The sequence below is a fragment of the Hylaeus anthracinus genome, unplaced genomic scaffold (assembly GCF_026225885.1).
Source record: "Hylaeus anthracinus isolate JK02 unplaced genomic scaffold, UHH_iyHylAnth1.0_haploid 3, whole genome shotgun sequence".
In the NCBI taxonomy this organism is placed as follows: Eukaryota; Metazoa; Arthropoda; class Insecta; order Hymenoptera; family Colletidae; genus Hylaeus; species Hylaeus anthracinus.
The window spans coordinates 11,058,863-11,078,416 of record NW_026535284.1 but is presented as its reverse complement, the minus strand read 5'-3'; the positions used below and the strand labels follow the sequence as shown (position 1 = coordinate 11,078,416).

At 40.7% G+C, this 19,554-nt stretch overlaps 3 protein-coding genes across 4 annotated transcripts in view; 1 reads left to right on the top strand and 2 right to left on the bottom strand.

Moving 5' to 3' along the window:
• Positions 1 to 2,082: 2,082 nt before the first annotated feature.
• LOC128893454 (exosome complex component RRP46) lies at positions 2,083 to 3,230 on the bottom strand. Of its 2 annotated transcripts, XM_054154392.1 has the most exons (6): positions 3,212 to 3,230; positions 2,972 to 3,157; positions 2,793 to 2,906; positions 2,589 to 2,710; positions 2,367 to 2,510; positions 2,083 to 2,305 (listed from the first exon to the last, which is right to left on the bottom strand). In XM_054154392.1, exons 2-6 carry the CDS (start codon positions 3,069 to 3,071, stop codon positions 2,123 to 2,125), a joined length of 663 nt encoding a protein of 220 aa, XP_054010367.1. In that variant the 5' UTR covers positions 3,072 to 3,157; positions 3,212 to 3,230; the 3' UTR covers positions 2,083 to 2,122. The 2 variants fall into 2 exon arrangements, with proteins under 2 accessions (XP_054010367.1, XP_054010366.1); XM_054154391.1 differs by lacking the exon at positions 3,212 to 3,230 and having other exon boundaries at positions 2,972 to 3,176.
• Positions 3,231 to 3,567: 337 nt separating this feature from the next.
• Positions 3,568 to 8,001, bottom strand: LOC128893444 (radial spoke head protein 6 homolog A). Its single transcript, XM_054154372.1, has 11 exons — positions 7,514 to 8,001; positions 6,573 to 6,762; positions 6,279 to 6,484; positions 6,014 to 6,101; positions 5,679 to 5,930; positions 5,211 to 5,333; positions 4,993 to 5,146; positions 4,485 to 4,633; positions 4,174 to 4,397; positions 3,769 to 3,959; positions 3,568 to 3,687 (listed from the first exon to the last, which is right to left on the bottom strand). Exons 1-11 carry the CDS (start codon positions 7,630 to 7,632, stop codon positions 3,629 to 3,631), a joined length of 1,755 nt encoding a protein of 584 aa, XP_054010347.1. The 5' UTR covers positions 7,633 to 8,001; the 3' UTR covers positions 3,568 to 3,628.
• Positions 8,002 to 13,532: 5,531 nt separating this feature from the next.
• Positions 13,533 to 19,554, top strand: part of LOC128893433 (papilin) — a 107,595-nt gene continuing 101,573 nt past the window's right edge. The window contains exon 1 of the mRNA XM_054154346.1: positions 13,533 to 14,957. Coding sequence (XP_054010321.1) covers positions 14,935 to 14,957 — 23 coding nt within the window. The 5' untranslated portion in view covers positions 13,533 to 14,934. The remainder of the gene's footprint in view (positions 14,958 to 19,554) is intronic.

The window sequence follows — 19,554 nt, the reverse complement described above, 5'->3', positions numbered from 1 at the left end:
GACAGTAGTCAGCAGTGGTCCAGCAGGCGTCAGAAATGGTCAACCATGGTCAGACGGGACCAGGTGCCTTAATCGCACGAATTTTTAATAGTTGCAACCAGTAAAACTAAAGAATTTAATTATAAATCTTGAAATATTAACTCGATTAACAATCGAATCCTGAATTTACACACACGCACAACATATCTCGTTCCCAAAAATTCTCCGCCCGTTCTCCAAAAGACGCTGCGCACCGAAATTCAAGCGAAACTAGAGGCGCGGCGATTGCGCGGGGAAAATGGACGACTTCCGGGGCAGAGAGCCGGTCGAAATTAGCGAGAGGAACGCCAGGCGAGTATTATCGACGGTTGGTCAGGGCGAAGGGAAAGAAGGCGGTCCCGGGCAATAATATTTCGCGTTCCGCAATTTTTTGCCCGGCCGGGAGTTCCATTCGAGGCTCATCGGCGACTCGTGGTGCGCCGGTGGTTCCCCTGCCCCTCAAACCTCCACCTTCTGGTTCCGCCGTGGGTATTAATTCCGGGAGGGAAAGAGAAAAACGGAAAGCGAACAAGGAGCGACGGTTCTGCCGCGGTGGGTGGGGCGGGGCATGCAGGGGGCGATGGGGGTACGAGGCGAGGAACCAGGGAGAACAAAACGATGCAGAAGACCATCTATGAGATGAGAAAATAATAATAAAGTGGAAATGAGCGAGCCGGTCCATAAATTGCTCCGCTCCTTGTTAATGGTCTGGGGGCCCGGGGCGACCTCAGCTAAACGTGGCCCGGTCTGACCCGGCCTCCGTCTCTCTCTCCTTCACTCTCGTTTTCTCTTCGTTCCTCTCCTCTTCGTCTCCGGCCATGGTCAGAGGCCCGAGCGGAGGATCTGGTCCGACCCGTTCGAGACGCTCTTGGAAGGCTCATTTCTGTATTTAATGGACGTCCAGAGATGGCCACCGAGTCCCTGGGCTCCCGAGAGCCAGCGCAGAGGAACTAAAAGGGTCCGGAGGACACAAAGGATGCACGTCGAACCTTGGTACTGGCTGTGATTGGCGACCGGGCGTGGCTCCACCGACAGATATCCTCCGCTTCTCTTTAAAGGGGGTACACGCCGTTCGATTCGAGGACATTTATATTTTACGTTTTTATTTTATTTTATTTTTTTTTCATACGAAACGGTGCCGGCAAGAGTCCAAAAAACGTGGAGAATCGTGCGTTGGCAGGACTCTCCTTCTTCTCGAGTCTTTCCCCAAAGAGTTATTTAGGGATTATATAGACATGGTAATCGTAAAATTTTAGCACTTTCACTTGGGAGAGGACATTTAATTAACGAAACTTTATTTGTAATGAATAGTAAGTAGTGTAATTATTTAAAGTATTAAGGAGTACTTTTGAATGCCTAATATGGAGATTGCCTTTTCATATGTAATAGAATTTAATATAAAAGTGCAGTACTATATTTGAAACTGTAAAATGTAAATAATAATATGAACCTTCTTCTCATTTCAAATTGATTTACGTAGCGCTCAAGTTTCGAAAGTAGTACCGATATCTCCAGCAGAGGGCAGCAGCGATCAGAGGAATCCCAGTGTCATCTGGAAGAACGCTCTGGAAACGTACTACACTCGACGACAAGATGGCAATCCCGCGGGAACCGGCTATGGAGTTCTACGATACTTGCATGCAGTACAGAAGAAAACGTCCCGTTCTGTTTCCAGCAACTGATATTTGAACGAATAGTGTGAATATGTGTGTTCCTTACCGTTTTTGTAATTCAAAATTTGAAAGAACCAAAATGAGGTACACTTACGGACAGTGCAATCACGGTATGAAATATTTCGGTATCCTTAATAAAACGACAATGGTCGATTCATTTCCAGCTATCTACTTTTTCGGTTTAACTGCAATTGAGGAAGGAATACCTTGTTAATAAAGCATTTTTTACTGTGTCCACTATATTTAGATATATTTTTACCTAAACCGTAGGTTCATCATAATAGTAACTCAACAATATTAAACGGGCAAGGTTTATAGTTATGTGCAATTGCATACCTCTATTTAATCCATGGGAAACATACAATTTAATTATGTTTAGGATAGGTTAGGACATAGTTATGGTAGACATATTTCATAAAAAAATAGAAGTTTTATATGACATTTGCATACTTTTTTACAAGATTTCTATAAAAATCAAATACATATTGGCTAGCTTCTTTACACTTTTCCATTGTTTCGAAAAACTCTGATTCTGTAAAACGACCTGCGGTATGACAACATATGACATCTTTTTTTATACCATCAAATCCGTATGTGAATTCAGCTCTAGCGTCCTAAATGAAAAATATAACTCATGTTTTACTCTATATTAAGAATAAAATTTATCCAACATACCTCCAACTGAGCATTGTTTGGATCTAGTATAATATTTCCAGTATCTGTTTCTATCATGCAACTAACTGCTGCAAAAGTATATTTCATTGGAATAGCTGCGTTAATAAGTGCCAGGCAGGCTGCATTAATTGTGCAAGCTAACAACTGAAATATTAATTCAAATTTCCGAATTTAGAACTCACATATTTTTGTACTACAATATGTCATAAAGACAAACCATACCCCACCAGAATCTTCCAACTCCTGTACATTGATACAGATAGCAGTTGCAGGATGAAATGTAACAATCATAGCTGCCTCGCATGTTTCTTTTATGTACAATTCCGTCATCCTGTCATCCACCTCTTAAAGAGACAATCAAAGACTTTCATTATCGCGTTATTAATAAATTAACATCAGAGTTTTATTGAAAACTTTAAAACTTACTAGCTGGTCCTTTTATAGGCACATATGATACCTCAACAGCTGCTTTGTTGTAAACCATTTTTTGTGGTTTTGCTTCTATTGGTCCATAGATACCCACGACGACTGCTGTGTCTCCTAAAACATAGAAATTATGTATGAATAATGATAAAATGTATTCATAAGAGTTAAGGTTAACCTACCTTGCATCAACATTGCTGATCCATCAGGCATAGATAATTGATTCAATTCACAAAGTATTGGTCGTAATACGATGTCAGTTTTCGTAGCTTCTTCAGTCATGTTTTTTCTTTTGAATTTACGAATTTAATACCATAACACTATTTACCATCATTTGGCGGGATACCCATATTTTTGAGGTTATGATGCTACAAACAATGAAGCACATGTATCAGGAATTTATAGAAATCTACTTTACTCACCAGTAGACAGAAATTTCCTAGGAAATTCGAGCTTAGAAGATTACTTTTACAATAACAGATAGACTCGTTTAATTCATAAAAATAATTATTTTTAATGTTTAAATAATTTAATTATTTAAATAATTGAAACTTCTTACACATGACTCAGTAGGTACTCAGTGCTTACAGATCACTTCTTGATCTTCATAGATCACGTGCTCTTTAATGTCAGATATCGCAAAATGTAATCACAGTAGTTAGAAATTAAATATACATCTATTTTATTAATACTTCATAAATTCTATGTAATTAGAAGTAACCAGCTCCTTAGATATAGTACCGATTGTACCCGATGAGTCACAATAATTAAGCCTGTACCTGGATCTGTTTTACCAACAGTTATAAATCATTACTTTCATGGTAAAACAGATATCTTGATCACTCGTCTTCTTCGTCTTCCTCTTCCTCTTCTTCCACCATTTCTTCTTCTTCATCTCCTATAGACACAATTCGATTGAATGATTATAAAATAGATCAGAAATCTTCTTATCTAGGTTTGAAGATATTATTTTAGATACCCATTGGGATAACCGGTGGAGGAGGTAAGTGAGCAATGCGGTAGGCCTCTTCTTGTTCGAAGGTGGGATCCAGAACCTCCATGATCTCAGGACCTAATGCATACTGGTCTTGCACAGGTGGCATGGTCGGTGGACTATAGTTGTAAGCGTGGTACTTGTGGCCCCAGCCGATATACACGTTACCAAAACGCCTATAGGTCGACACCATTAAAGTACCATTAGCGTAATTTCCCGCGCATTAATTTCCCTTTAACGCGCCATAATTTCTCCTATCCTAGTCGACTTTCGATAACAAGTCCCAGACTCGCTTCTTCGGTATCGAGAAAATTTACATTCGACGACCACATTAATATTGCAGATACGTCTGCTTAATAGAAAATCATTATCGAATGGGGGTGCATGTACCTTCCACAGGCGAAGGCGAATGCTCCTGGCCAAGTGTTCGACCTAACTAGGGCCACTGCTAGATCTGGTAAGACGGTAGAGGACTGCGTGACTGTCCAGGGGATTATCGTGTCCACGATAGCATCTTCCGATAAGGGAGTTAGTAGGGGTGGTCCCACTTCTTTCTGGACTTCTGTCCTTTCCTCCTCCTCGTCCTCCAATTCTTCTTCTTCTCCGACTTCTTCCTAAATGCGTTGTGTATATTAGTAGATTGAAATGTAGGAAAGGTGGTTTGCTGTATTCTTGGTTTTCTAATATTTAATTCAACTAACGTCTTGGTCCTCCTTGGCTGGGTTCCACCAAACAGTTCGACCCTGTTTTAAGATGTATTGTGTGTGATGACACCAGTTTGTCATGGAAAGGTCCACCAGGTCCTTGACAGGTAGAGGATCGTAGTGCACATTTTCTGACAAAGTCCCACCTTTGCGTGTAATATAACAAGTGTATGTTGATTAGAGCCAAGTTAGAAAACCTCGAGAGCAATAATAGTGTCTCTTAATAATTTCAAATACAAACATTGTAGTACACTTGGGAACCCAAAGATGTCGCCACTGGCTACTCAAATGGAGTGGGAGTAGATTCCCAATGCTTTGAGTGGCCAGTTTTGACTTAGTTTGAACTTAACAACCCTACAAAATGTTCTATTTTTTGAAAATTATCTGTATTTCTAATACGTAGTATCTAATCTTGAATTCAATAAAATATAATTGCGTGTAATGGTTCTAGCTGTTAGAAACTCGATATTTACCGAGAACCTCAAGGAAGGTCGTGAAAAATTACCTTCTTCCGGCTCCTCTCCCATTTCTTCTTCTTCGTCCTCGCCGCCAAAAGTGAAAAAGCCAATCGGTGAAACGTGAGTAGCCGCGCTAATTCTGGCTATTTGGGCGCGGAGATAATTTTTTTCCGTGCCGGGAAACGGCGGGAACGTATGAATCTACGAGAAAAAACGGCTCGTTTGACGCGGTTTCCATGAAACAGCGCGATATCTCCCCACGTACCGCTGTTTCCAAATTTCCCGTGCACCGGCGGATAATCTGTCGCGCAATTAGTATCTGCTGCGGTGTAACTGTTGGAAGTTCGATCCATTTGTCCAAACCGGGCTCGTTGCATACAAAATACACCTGGAACAAAACCGATTTCTGGAAAAAACTCGCCTCGCGTTTCGCATCGCCTATTAAACCGACGTAGAGTGACTCTGTATTTTAGAATATGAAACGATTGGGAAGAAAATAGGAAAGCTTGCAATCCTGGTAGAAATCTAAATATCAGAATCTTTTAAATAATATTTAGTAACTGGTAACAGCTTGAAATATTTTTAACATGCACAGTTTAAAAAGTAAGTGTTCATTTTTGATGTTTTAGATTTAGATTATGGAATTGTTAATATATTTTCTAAAATTAATTAATACTAAAGAAGGATTGCAACGCAGAAAGATTAAAGGAAATTATACTAACTCCTCTTGTACCTTGGCATTCACGCCACTTCCGATCTTCTCTGAAGGCACTTCCGGTGGCGGCTTCCACGAAGGCGTAGGCAGTGGTGGAAAGACGAGTTTCAAACCCTCCTCATCTTTCTCCTCTTTCGTTTCTGTATCTTCCATTTCATCCTCCGCTGCTTCCCTTTCGACCGCTGCGGCCGCTTCTTCCGCGACTCTCGCTGCCTCTTCCGCTTTCGCTTGGTCCTCTTGTCGCTTCCTCTCCTCTTCTTCTGCTAATTTCTGCAACAATATTCAGACAGACTTTGTTTCAATAAATAGAAGGTAGATTAGAAGATAGACGATTCTTCCTGGGTTGAATTTACCTCTAATCTTTTGTCCAATTCTTCTTGTTGGAGGTCAGCCTCTACTACGTAGTAATTTTTGGGACTTCCCAAAATTTTTCCCCAGAATCTACGACACAAAGTGTGTGTAATGTAAACAGTAAAATATATTTTGTCATCAAGAATAGTTAGAGTGAATATTATTGGTCGTAATAATTGAAACCTAAGATTTGAGTATTTGAGCGAGAATAATTGTGAATTATAAATCGATATCAATTTACTTTATTAATAAACAGAAATCGTGTACCTTATGTTTTCTATAGGAGCTTCAGCCAACAGTTTTCGCAAAGACAAATTAAGCACCACCATTTCATCACGAGGCAAACCTATATTGGTTTGCTCAAAATAAAACAGGAGGTCCAGCATATTTGGTTTCTTCTTCCTCTTCCCTTCGTCTTCTTCCTCATCCTCGCCCAGTGTTTCTCCTTCGTTTTGATCGAGCTGCTGAACGGTCTGCAATTACAACAAAATTGATGTTCCCTAGTAAGCTTGAAAAATAACTTAAACAAAACTAATTCAACGATCGATCACCAGTTCATACCTTGATCAGGTTGATAACCTTTTTTGCATCTTCGTACTGAGTGGGTGGAACATACAGATCTCGAAGGTGGTTGGTTTGAGTCTTGAACCTCTCCTCTTTCACCTTCCTGCTGTACTCCTCGAAAATATCGACAGCGTTTCTTGGTTTCTCTGCTATTATCTTAGCCAACACTTCTGTCAAATGATCATACCTGAATTGTATTTGTAAATGAAACAATTGGAATGTTTACATTTTCAAAACAGTGCAAGAGTGGTTCACTTAAAAATTCTACTTCTTTTATCTACATTCCAAACGGTTATTTTTCCTAGAATAACTATAAATGCAGTGCTCCAACAACCCACTCTTCTACCGTTAAATAAACCAAAGGTTCCACGTTTCTTGAATTCCTGATTTAAAGAGCTTTAAGTGTAAACGTCAGAGGAGTTTGAAACGTTTAGTTTGGTATTTTGGGAAGGGGAGGAAATTATTTCGTTCGGGTACTTGTTGCCCTGTCGGTCTGTATTTCATTAAACCTCTCCATATAAGGTCAGTCTGACAAAAACGACTTTGAGAAGTTCTTTCGCGTTAGGCTATCCACGTTTGTCTCCTCTCACGTTTAATTAAATCAAGTATCGAGGCGGAGGGTTGCTGCTCCGAAACGTTTCTACCTCGATAACCGCGTTAACGATGCCTTCAAGTTACTGCAAATGATTTCCTAGTTCGCGAAGAGTTTCAGAGTTCTCCCGAAACCCTTTGGAAACATATCCTAAAATTAATTATCAATAACTACATAACGCATTACTTCTGTTTAAGTTCTTTACACGTATCTGCGTTATTATCTCTTTAGTATTTATGTTATTGCACCTTTCATATCATTGCCCTTCTGTCATGTATAATTATAATTTGAGTTTTTTAGTTACAGGCTTATAAACGTGTGTATTTAATCAAATTTGAGAACTTACAAACTATCACCCGATTCTGGACTGTGTTTCTGAAGGAACTTTTTAGCGCGTCGTATGTCGTGCTCGACACAAGGAACATCGTCGGGCGGCACCTCTTCAATGTTATAGCTGTACGCCATTTTCAGATCGACCTGTTTCCCCCATCGACTATAAACGTTTCTCGCGCCTCACTTTTCTCTGAAATTCGTGTTATTATTATCTGTCGATCGTAACCAACGTGCCGTCATCGTTTTATAACACGTATCGCTCGATAGCCGGACGCATAACGCCGATTCTCTTTTTTTTTTTTGTTCCTTTACAAGATAATCAGCGCCATTCACCCGTTCCGGTGGCATTCACCGTTTCGAAATCGTTATCTAATGACCCAATTACATTAACGAACCAAAAATGTCCCTAATCAGCTCTAAATTAATTAAACCTGCGGCGTAGATAGCGCTTCTCTGCTGATGTCTCGTTGATTTCTGCTTCCTGGACCGACGAGTATATTTAAAACTGGAGATAGCCAGCGCTCTACAATTCGTTACGTTAACGTTATTTCGAGACGCCATCGGACGCGATAGTTAACATTTCAATTGGCCGATGGTAGGCCTTTTTTAACGTGAAAACGAAATTTTCTCGTCGAATTACCGTGTTCCTATCTTGACTGTTATTATCACAATCCTATTAGCATTTTGATAAAGCTTCTAGTTCATGACCCACTTAGCGACTTCAATGGCATTTTTGAAACTACCTCTAGCTATTCCCGATTGCATAGTTTCAATTTAGAGTTTGATATTTCTCCACTTCTAGAGAGCTCATTAATTTTATTGGCTTCTAAGACGATATAATTTTAGATTTAAACCTTCGAGGAGAATATAGGGTAATGCGGTAATGAGTATAAAAAATGATGCTGGAATTAATTTTAGGTGCTTCCTTATTTTAATCTAATTCATATGTATTTTTACCTGCTATCAAACAATTCATACTCAATAGTGAAAGAGAAAATTTATTTCAAGTTTGTTGATCCGAAAGAGGCAAAGAGTGAACTGTGTCGTGAACATGAATGGCCATCTATCTCAATGGAATTAAATCGCACGCGCCGCTTTCTATCAGGCCGGATCCTGGAGCATGGTTATCGTCTATCGAGTGTCCTAAATAGAAACGATGCTTCTCGAGGTCACTAGCTGCTTCCTTTGACGCCCACCCCTTTCGATGCGCAACAGGACACGTGTCCTTCCTTTGGAAAAAAGTGACCTAACCGACTGATTAGGTACGATGCTTCCAGAACATGTTTCTCTTCGAAGTGATTTGTATAATAGATTCTGTATTTGTCGAAACACGGAAGGAATTTCGATTTAAATTCCGCTTTCTAATGTATTTTTAATACTCTAGCTTGAATTAGGTACGCAGGCACCTCGAGACTGAATTTAATGCCCGACAAAAGGGACTTTCCATTTCATTTTGCTAATTTATGCACACATGCTCAAAAATATTATTTCATTTAATCTAATTTAAACTCACATAATGAAATTAATTCTAGATTTAAGTTTAGAAGAACTTGAAGTATTATTTCTGAAGCTTTGAACGTAAAATTACATTTATTTAAATATTCCGCAGAATTCGATTTTCTACTCAACTCCTTTCGACACAGACTTCACGTAACATCAGACATCGATTTCACGTAAAATCAATTAACTCCCAAGAAATAGAAGATTTTTAAACTAATAGTTCAAATTAAACCAATCGAAAATAGACATAGCCGATTTCAAAAATGGTTTTGAAACATCTTCTGAGTCAGAAATTAGATGCTTCATCAAAATTTCAAACGAGCGAACTCTCAAAACAGGCACTCCACTAAAATATCTACTCGCTATTTAAATAAATCTAATGTTTCAACCGCTCCCAGAGAATTTCAGAACACGATCGCGTTTGTTTAGAGGTTCCCTTTTAGAAATGTTTGTTTATTTGGACATGACCAATTACTCTTGCCATGTATATACAATCTATCCGTACGACATCGGTGTTGTAAGCAGACTGGGAACTTTGTTTCGTAATGGAAAGATCGAAGCACGCGATGAGAGAATTGACAGAATTTTTCGTGACGTTAATTGCTTATAAAATATTTGACCAATCAGGTCGAGGTTTTTCGTTACGTGAAGCAACCAAAATGTTCACTCGTATTCCTCCTTTCTCGCAGAAAATGTAGCTTAAGCCTATCGCTCGAAGTATTTTTAACTTAAGTGCAGAATTCTCGTAAAAAATTGTTTATAGTTTGTTTAAGAAACAGTAAACGACACAACAGAAATAGAGCAGATTTGACGTAACGTTTTAAATTGGGGATATGGTAGAATTTTTTTCACAAATGTTTCTTGTGTTCTGTACTGCACGATTTTCAAAAATTTATAAAGCAATTAGGGCTACGTGTTTACAGTTTCGTATACTTGGTTATATTTCTACTTATGAGTCTCGGTTCAACGACCCGAATCCTTGCCTCGTTGCTTCGAAAGAGTGTTTAGAGAGGAAATATTCTTCTCGCTTTTAATTTTCTCGGGTCTAAAATAGTTTCGATTGGGCTTACAATCAAATGTTATGAACGTGGAATAATATTATCATTCGCGTGAGATAACGAGGTGCAGGTCCAGGACACGTACCATCACCAATTTTATTTTTCATTGTAGCTACGATGTAGCTTCTTCCAAGAAACCTTGAAGGAATATGAACAAATATTTTTGTTCGTCTTCCAATGTAGAATTCCGTTAATATGAAATTTATATAATTTGGTGGACTCCACGTAATATTACAAAATAAATACGCACATGCCAATTATAACATCCATAAGTTAAATTAAAATTAATTAACGAATGTTATGAGCGTCTTGTAAATATTGTTGGCGTCCTTGCAAAACATCCCGCACAAGCTTACTGATAGTGTAATCACAAAAAATTGGATTAAAACGAATTTTTAATATTATTGATATTCAGTCGACGAAAAAGTACCAGACAAATTTTTGATCCAGCATTTCGTATTTCACGGTCTGCCAATTAGTCTGACAAGATTGGAATCAATAATGCTCGAGCGTTATAGCATGAACAAAATCCCCGGCGATGGGGTAGCGATCGTCGAGCACCAATTAACTGAAAGCAATCGCCCGAGCGTGCATCGTTAATGCTAATCCGCCATCGGTGGCTTTGGGATCGCTGGAATTACGAAAAATCACGCCGCTATCAGTTTGTCGCACGTACAGCGTGATTTGTCATCCGGTGAATTCGTCAATGGGATCGACCGGGGGGATTGAAACCACGGCACGCGGCGTATTTTCGACGAACGAAAGGCTAATAACCTAGGATTCTGCAATTTCGCGTACCACATAACAGGTAATACTAGCTGGGACTTACTGTGCACGCGGTAGACATGTTACTAACAATTATCTATTGGATTCTGATTAGTATGGATTTGCAAGGCAACATACACGTGAATTTACCGATATTATCGCCATCGATACATCTGTGCGCCAATAGGCCAACATTTCGATGCTTCCATGTGTCAGGATTTCATTGATCAAATGTCGAAATACACTATTCAGTGATTTCTGGTATTTTTTAATGGACATTAATTTATTTTCGATGAAATAGAATGAAATTGTAGGAAAGAGGTTTGCTTCGTAATGGAATTTAAACCGTTTGGTCGTGGTTATTTTTCTTTCCTAGTGTCTAATATCAACCCACCAACACAATACGCCATTTGGAGTCCAAATACATAGTACCTCACCAACTAAATAAATATCAATATCTACTCCTGAATAGTTGTAAATATGTCACGGATAGTTTTCGGCGTGCATCCCCAAATACAAATATGGCTCCCCGTTATAGGATCGAGTCCGATACACGATTGATGACGAAACAGGATCGTTCGCGGCGCACCTGTGCCCGACGTCACTCTAATTACTTTGATTGCCACGATTTGGCAATGAGGCGTAATTAACAAAACGGGACGTCGATTAATAAAAGGCACGTGATGGCGCGGATCGAACGCGCCAGTCGATCTACCCGCTCGCGTTACACACCCTGTCGAAATCGAATCGCGCGTTTGACGCGTATTGTTCGGGCGACCACGCCACGCATTAATTAACAAACGGACGTTAACGGTCGCTTGCTAATCAGGTTCGCGGATTTTCCAGGACACTGGCAACGCCACGAAATAGAATTTTCACCTGACGTTCGAGGGAATGTTTTGGGTTGCTCTACTCTTTGTTTAAATTCGACGCGTAAGTTCGCACAATTTCGAAATTGTTTCAGTTATATTATTCGGTTATATTCCATAACGAATAGAACGCGTAAATGGACCACGTTTATATGTACACCAAACTCTCCACAACGCTGAATTTATTATGTTTGTCTGTCCATTTGTTTCAAGAGAATTCTATAAAACGTTACACCACAGTTTATAACACAGTACATTAATATTGATTTATCCCTGCGTTGTTCATTCTATATTACGTAGAACGCAACATCAATATTAAATTAAGAGAGCCATTTCAAAATTTCATATAAAAACTTCGGCAAGTGAATATAAATTCATATTTCCTGTTTTAATTATGTCGCACGTAATTGGAACGTTTGTGCTTTAACGAAAAACATCGAAATTTGTTTAAAATTCATCTTGCTTCCCTTTGTTGTTGTCTTGGTTCCCAACAGATATATCGACACTCCTAAATAATCGAATGGCGTCCTTCGCGTTAACGAATCGACCAAGATCAAACCGAGTGCGGCAGATTCGTTAATCGAGCCGCATTGGACGCAATTCGAGCGTAGAAGAGGAGCATCGGCGACTGCAATTTGCGGGGGCGTTTGAGTATGAATGAGTAACAAGTCCCCCCACCGTTCTGCTCTTCCCCCTACTCGTTTCAACTATCTCTTCTCTTCGGGTTCTCTACCCTCTCGTTGCTTTTCGTCCCTCTTTCCTCCTCGATCTTCCACTTCGGAGCCTTCTCTTCTTCTCTTCCTTCGGCTCGCTCTCTCCCCTCCCGCCGCGACCGAATGCAGCTCGTATCGGGGGTTCCCTCTTCGTGTTCCGCGCTTCTTTCGGTCAGTTTTCTCTCGTGTGTTGCACGCGCGCGTCCTTTCACGAGGACTTCGAGAATCAGTGAGTCGGTCGTTCGAGGACTTCGTCGTGAATCAAACGGGATACAGTAGAACTCTCGAGGATTCCCGCTGGACGGGGCACTGTCGTCCGTCACCATGCGCCGTCGATGTTCACGGTTAGTCTCTCTATGGATTTCATCCTTCCCTGTTCGACAATTCGCGGCGAAAGATCGATTTGAATCAATTAGTGTCCTATTGCTTTTTCTTTTTTATATAAGAGAAACTGGCTCCATATCACCATTATCCAATTGTAACTTTCATTCAACAACGAATGCCTGAAAATTTATTCTTTGATGACCTATCTTGAAATTTTGATCCAGCTAAGAATTATCGCTTGGGCTCCGGTCCGGACAGTGTCCTCCCTTGGAAGTTTTAGTATCGCGAAAATTAACACGATAAAAATGATGAGACAACTTGCTTCCAACGAGCATCCAACTATTCCTGGCGAGGCCATCGAGCCGAGATTCGAAGACACTTGGCGTGGAACTTAAAGTGGTTACGACGGAGCGCGAAATCGAGTTCTTGGGGTGGATGGTGCACCTCTCGCGACTCGAAACTACCTCGACAAGGGAGGAAAGAACGGGAAGAAAGAGAAGGGGTAGGGGGTGAATCGCGAAGAACAATTCGTCGGTGTGTTCATAGTTGTTAAAACGATTTACCATCGGACCGTGGAGTTCGTGGCTCCGTCGCCATTAAATCTTATCGTTAAAACTTCCAGCCACCCGCTTTGAGATTCTCCGCAGCGTCGTTCTAGGGACACGTTGGGTGCGCTAACTTTCCTCTCCTCACTTGTAACAAGGGAAGGGGCTCTTGTAATCGAGAGAGTTCCCATTTCGTAATCGGGAAAAGGTTTTCTCGTGTAGCGGAGAAAATGTCGAACACGCGAGGGCGGTCATGTTTTACGCAAACGAGCGACGGTAACTCAACGAGTGACTCCTGAGACTTAAAGGGGTATTTTTCTGCTCCAGAATAAGAAATTAGGGAATTTTTTTTCCCTAGAAAAATTTTGGATTAACGTTGCACTTAGTTAACAAGCTTTCAAAAATCGGAGTTCCCTTAGAAAAATAATTGATTCTCGTTCGCTTAGGCCCCTCCAGCTAGTGGTCGATTGTTTCGCGGTCGTTCTTCACTCTTTCTTTCTCTTTTCTTCTGATCACTTATTCCGTCGCACGGAATAATGTCGCTCGTTACTATTAAGGGGGCCATCCTCGGTGCGCGCTTTACATTATTCATCGTTCGCTTCCACGCGGTGCGAGCATCGAGCGATCGCCCGTAAATCGTCGGCTCACTTTTCATTAAGATGTCCGCGAGCGAGTGAATGAGCTGCTGAATGAATTTCCAGAACCCATTCCTCTTCCTGTCGGTTCTACCTCGTCCTTGAACGCTCGCGATGCACACTGGGTCAAGAATCGTTCGCATTCGGCGGTCCGATCGTATCGTGGCGCATGCATGGACTTCCGAAAACGTTGGGGAACTATACTTTTCGATACGTTGTAATTCACATTAATATAGAATGGGTTTAAGTCATCATTTTGCTGTCCTCGAATTTGTTTAAAAAATACAGAGCTCCAAATGTTGGGAGTTCTCACAAGTTGTTACGGGAACTGCCTTTACAAAAGAATTATTATCTCGATAATTATTGAACCTACAAACTTCAACTTCGTTTTCTTCTAATCCTAGAGAAATACCTCTCATTTTAAAACAATTCTTCATTGCACCACGACTGAACAATGCCTCAAAAATGAAAAAAATCAATCTGCTCGGAAATCTCGTATCTCCATAAGATTAGAATCCCTCAGAAATGATCAAGAATCGCCTCCGAAGCGTTTACGCAGCCGTTCCAAAGACGTTTTGGGTTAGTCAACAGCTACGCGGGACAACGCGGGTACTCAACCACCCGCGCCAACATCTGCACAAAGAAAAAAAAAAGAAACAGAGAACGAAAGGAAGTCAAACAGAGCGAGAATCAAATTCCCCGTAACGAGGAACGTCTGTTTCCAAAGAAAAAAAAAAAGAAAAAAAAAGAGTGCAAACGAAACGCAACAGCCAGCGAAAGAGGAAGAGCGCCGAGAAGGGGTGGGGGGAGAAATTGACGGTGACTTGAGTGTCAGAAGGCCGCAGGCTCGTGGTCCCTGACCGGTCGACGCAGCCTCCTCCCGGTTCCAGAGAATCGGAGTCACGTTCAGTCAGTGGCCGACTCCCGACCGCGAAGGTGGTGCGCGTTTGTTTCTTCGGTTCCCATAACCAGTCTCGAGAGGGGTTTTCCGGTTTCTCACACGTCAGGGGTCATCCTCAGCGGGAATGACGGCCGCCAGGAGCACGTGGTTCGTGAAAACTTTATTTATCTCACTGATCTCCTCCGACCACAGTAGAAAATATTTTTTTAACATTGATTTCTTAGACTTGTTGCTCGTGTACACTTCGTACGTTTTATCGTGTGTAGTTTCGAGTTTTTTGTCCTGTGGTGGTAGCTGGATTTTTTACTAAGAGAAATTAAGATCGATTTCGGTTTCGATCGAAATGACAGAATCGTTCGTCAGTTTGTTTACGATGAAACTTGCGGAACCTCTAAAAATAAACGCTCGACGCATTTTTATCTCCCTAATTATGACTTATCCGAGCGCGTTATGCCACATGTGTGCCGCACAATTGTGACATAACTACGGAGCTCCGTTTACCCGCTTCTTTCGCCGGTTCTTTAACTTTGGTCGTCTTGCTCCTTTTGTAAACATGTCGAGTAGGTGGAAGTGAACTCTGTTTTATGGAACTTAATGTTTAAGTACTTTAGTAAAAAACAGCCATTGTGTAATATTTATTTAATTACTTGTTCTATGCAATAGAAACTCTTTAACATTTACTCCCTTCAGTTTATACTGTCAACTTATCATTCCAAAAAGTAGAGATTTATGATGTCATTAAAAAGAAATTACATGGATATATATTCTTCCAAATGATTTTCTTACTCTTCTAAATTGTCTGACAGTTAACGCTCTAGAATATACAATTAAAAATTAGATACAAGTTTGGTGTATTCAACATCCTTTAAACACGAGTTGGTACACACTAAAGGAGTTAATTGTCGAACAAGGGTCTTTTAATTACGAAACGAAAACATTCGATTTAAGTCGCTGTTACAAAAGGAATAATGGCATGTTGAACAAAGTACTATTAAATACTTGTGTTTAAATCTTCATGGTGAAGGATTTTGTCCAAACGTTTGTAGTCACTCTTATTGATCAAAAATGTTTAACGTAGTATTTGGTTATACATCGTATCTCACTGATTTAAATCACAAGAAAAATAGTTATCAATAATGTACTTTTCTACTACGAATGATTTCCTAACAATTGCAATTCCAAAATAATTCATTAAGCGTCAGCATTCAACGGTCTTCAATGTCAGCGAATTAAAAGCAACTTAGCTCACGGTTTTCCGGAGCGAATCGGTTACGAGTTGAAAGCGCAAAGTAGGTTCACGTGTTTCCACTAAAATTTAATTGAACGCTAGGTGGATCCAGTTTCTCTGGGATCCTGTGAAAATTCACCGAAAAATCCCTCGGTCGGCTGCCTGGATTTTTACGATCCTCCTGACACACAATTCGCATACGACGAAGAGGGCAGACCCTCTGATCGTGTTCTTCGAGATGCCACGACATGTGCGTATCCCCCTCATAAGCGGGTCATTTGACCGGTCGCGGTAGATTCAGTGTTAATTAATGACGTGCCATAGAATTCGTCGAAAATAAAATCGACTTTCCCTTTCTATATTCGTGAATCACTTAGGGAATTTGTTGTTCGTCGTGTTATGAAACGTAACAGGAAGCTTGGTGTTTACATCCTTTCCTGGAAACGAAGCTCGAAGAACGAGTGGAAATCCAATTCCTAGAGCGAGTCACGTTTCTCGGAACCGCCGTTCGCCTTTTTTTTTTCGAGGAAAGATAGCCTGATACCGAGGGCAGCCTCGAATATTTGGTAGTTCGACAGGAAATTAATTTTCGCAGTACTCAAAATTAAACGTAGTTCCCCTCCTCACTTCACGCTTCTTCGTCGCTGAAATTATTCACTGTAATAAATTTACAAGGCAGTACAGATCACGAGCAAAATAAATTTATATAGTCGCCTTACTCACAAAAATTACTTCTTAGCTACTCTTAATGAGAGAACTCCCTCGGAAACGGTTCGATGATTAACCCTAAGTGCTTCGTGGCATTCAAGCTCGACCAAATTGATTCGAAAAGTGACAAATCGATTCCCCAAATAATAATCGTCACGGGTACGTGGCTGCGTAAATCATTCTTCTGGTCGATTATCGTGCTCAGGGCGCATTATCAAGACGTCCAGGTGTAATTGAGGTCCGGCAATATCTGGCCCCCACCTCGATAATAATCGTTTAATTGGGAGGTCGTAATTTCAGGAATGGTCCGAATAGAATCACGAGAGCGCGATACGTTTTCAATCCGATTTACGGTTATAACAGTACTCCACCTGCGGTTTATAAAGGGTTATTGTAGCGAGCTTTCAGATACCATTCTCCTGGCCGGCCCGCTGGCAGGACAATGGCTTATGCTAATTTCTACCTCTATGTAGATGTCGTCCTTCCGACTCTGTACACCGGCTACGCGTGTAATACGTCAGATTTAAAATTCGGACCGGGTCACGCTTGCGGCGAACACAAGATTAACCATCGAGCTTGCGGCGCACGAAACAAAATAATGGGAAAAAAAGGTGCCCGACATCGAGACGCGATTAATTTCACCGTAGACGCCCGCTGGATACTTTGGGCCACTTTCGTCGTGGTCCAGAATTTAGTTCGAAACAAAGAAGCTGCTGTTTAGACATTTTTGTTTGGGTTAGAATTTTTCGAGTACCTCGGTATTTGACGTATGTTCTTTATTTTCGAGCACTATTTATAGACTATTAGCAACAAAAGTTGTATAAGTAATAATTTGCGGTGCATATTAACCATTCATTGAAGGTAGTGCGTGTCCACATAGTTATGATCAAGGGTGTATATATTTATAGGACGGCTGTATGCTAAACTTAACCAAAATGTACTTATTCAATACGTAATATTAATATCTCCGGGTCAGCCCTTGATAGTCTAACCGATTGAAAGCCATTTAAAACGATTAACCGAGGCCGCGTTTCAACTTGGCGAGCGTCTGTCAGGGTTAATCGCGCTTCAAAGCGTTGAAGACCCATTCGTCCCTTTCTTTGCTCGATCTCGCGCGAGCTGTTTCTCGAACGGTCCCTGTCGACTCCTGTTTCCGCACGACAGGATGTCCGACAGCCGGAAAGGGTTAGCGTCCGTCGAAATAAATAACGGGCGTCGTGTCGAGAAACAAATGGACGTCTGCGAATACGCGTCGAGCCGGAATTCCCAAGTTGGGAAGAGCTCTCTCCGGGGTAACGGGCCTCGTATGTCGCAGACAATCCCGTGTTACGTGGGTTATTTTGGCTACCCCGGGGGGAGAGAGCTCTGTTATTTCTGTTCCATAAGTTAATACGCGCCAGCAGCCCTTGCGTGGCTTCGTTTTGCGTCTGTACCGCTTTAAATTATCACGGGTTTCCTCGACGAAATGGAAGGTTACTGGTTAGTGTTTATGTGATGAAATAATTGTCTTCGTATTGATCGAATACATTTTTTGGGACAGTAATACTATTAATGCATCAGCAAATCTTCAAAGAAAGCCTTTGAGAAAAATTCTGATGACTGAAATATCGCTGCCAAGTTTTTTCCTCTACGTAAATCGACTGTTTTTGGTATTCCGCGTAAGGAGATACAATGCAAAGTGTTCTAAAAGTGAACGTCTTGCGTAAGATATTTTTCGATTACGAACATCCTTTATTCAAGGAGATGCTCAAACGTTCCTATTTGCAAGGTATTATACGTGGATGAAAGTATGCAGTAGAATTGACGAAAGCATTCTTGTGCTTGAAGCTTTTGAGAAGCGTTCTTGAAACATCTTGCATCCATATTTTCCTATGCAGGGTATTCAAAAAGTTGGGCCATTCAGAACTAAGGCATCGAATGCACTTTGGGTATTCTTTAGAATGTTCAATATTTGATATTCTGGTAAAATTCTGATTCCTTACATCGCACGTTAAATTCCCTAGCTTGACAGGTCTTTTTTTATCGACCCTGCCTTCTATTGCTTCTCATTACCTTATCTTTTCACACATTTCGTAATGTAACTTATCTGTTCAATTAGCTCCATTAACACAGTTGCTACTAAGTACGTCTTATCTCACTTTTCCTGTCAGCGACTAATGTCTGTTATTCTCGCAGCACAGTTGTTTATTTATCCTGCAAAATGTTCACACTTTTCGTTAGCTTTTCGTTAGAATATTCACGTGACAAGAGCCCACATGCACGTAGGCACTCCGAATGGCAAAATTTGCTTGAAAGATTGAGAACCGCTTTTAGAGGGTAGACGATTAGCATGAATTAATAAGAAGGATGTTTCTTTGATGTAGCCGACTAAACGTCCCTTTGACTGTCACGTGTGCATTGCCTTTAATTGCCACCTATATCCTACGTGCATTGTGAACGAAACGAGCGTGAAGTATTCATTAACGTACTTCATCTCACCTCGTAATTAGATTTGAAACAACGAACTATTAGTGGGACTCGTTGGGGTTTGTAGAGACGTCGATTAATAATGGCCAGAAATTGATCGAATTTATTTATAGAGAATTCGGTATGTGGTTAAATTGATTGTTCTCTATTCTGTTCAGAAAAAATTAAAAAAGATAGCAGGAATATTACTTCAAAATTCTAATCATAAATTAAAATTCATTCTTCGCCCACGTACTCCACAAATTCACCCTCCCATTCGCACCACCAACACTTGCCAAATAATCTCAAGATTTAGCTCGACATCCTTCCTCCTTACGTTCATATTACCCTCCCATCCTCTAA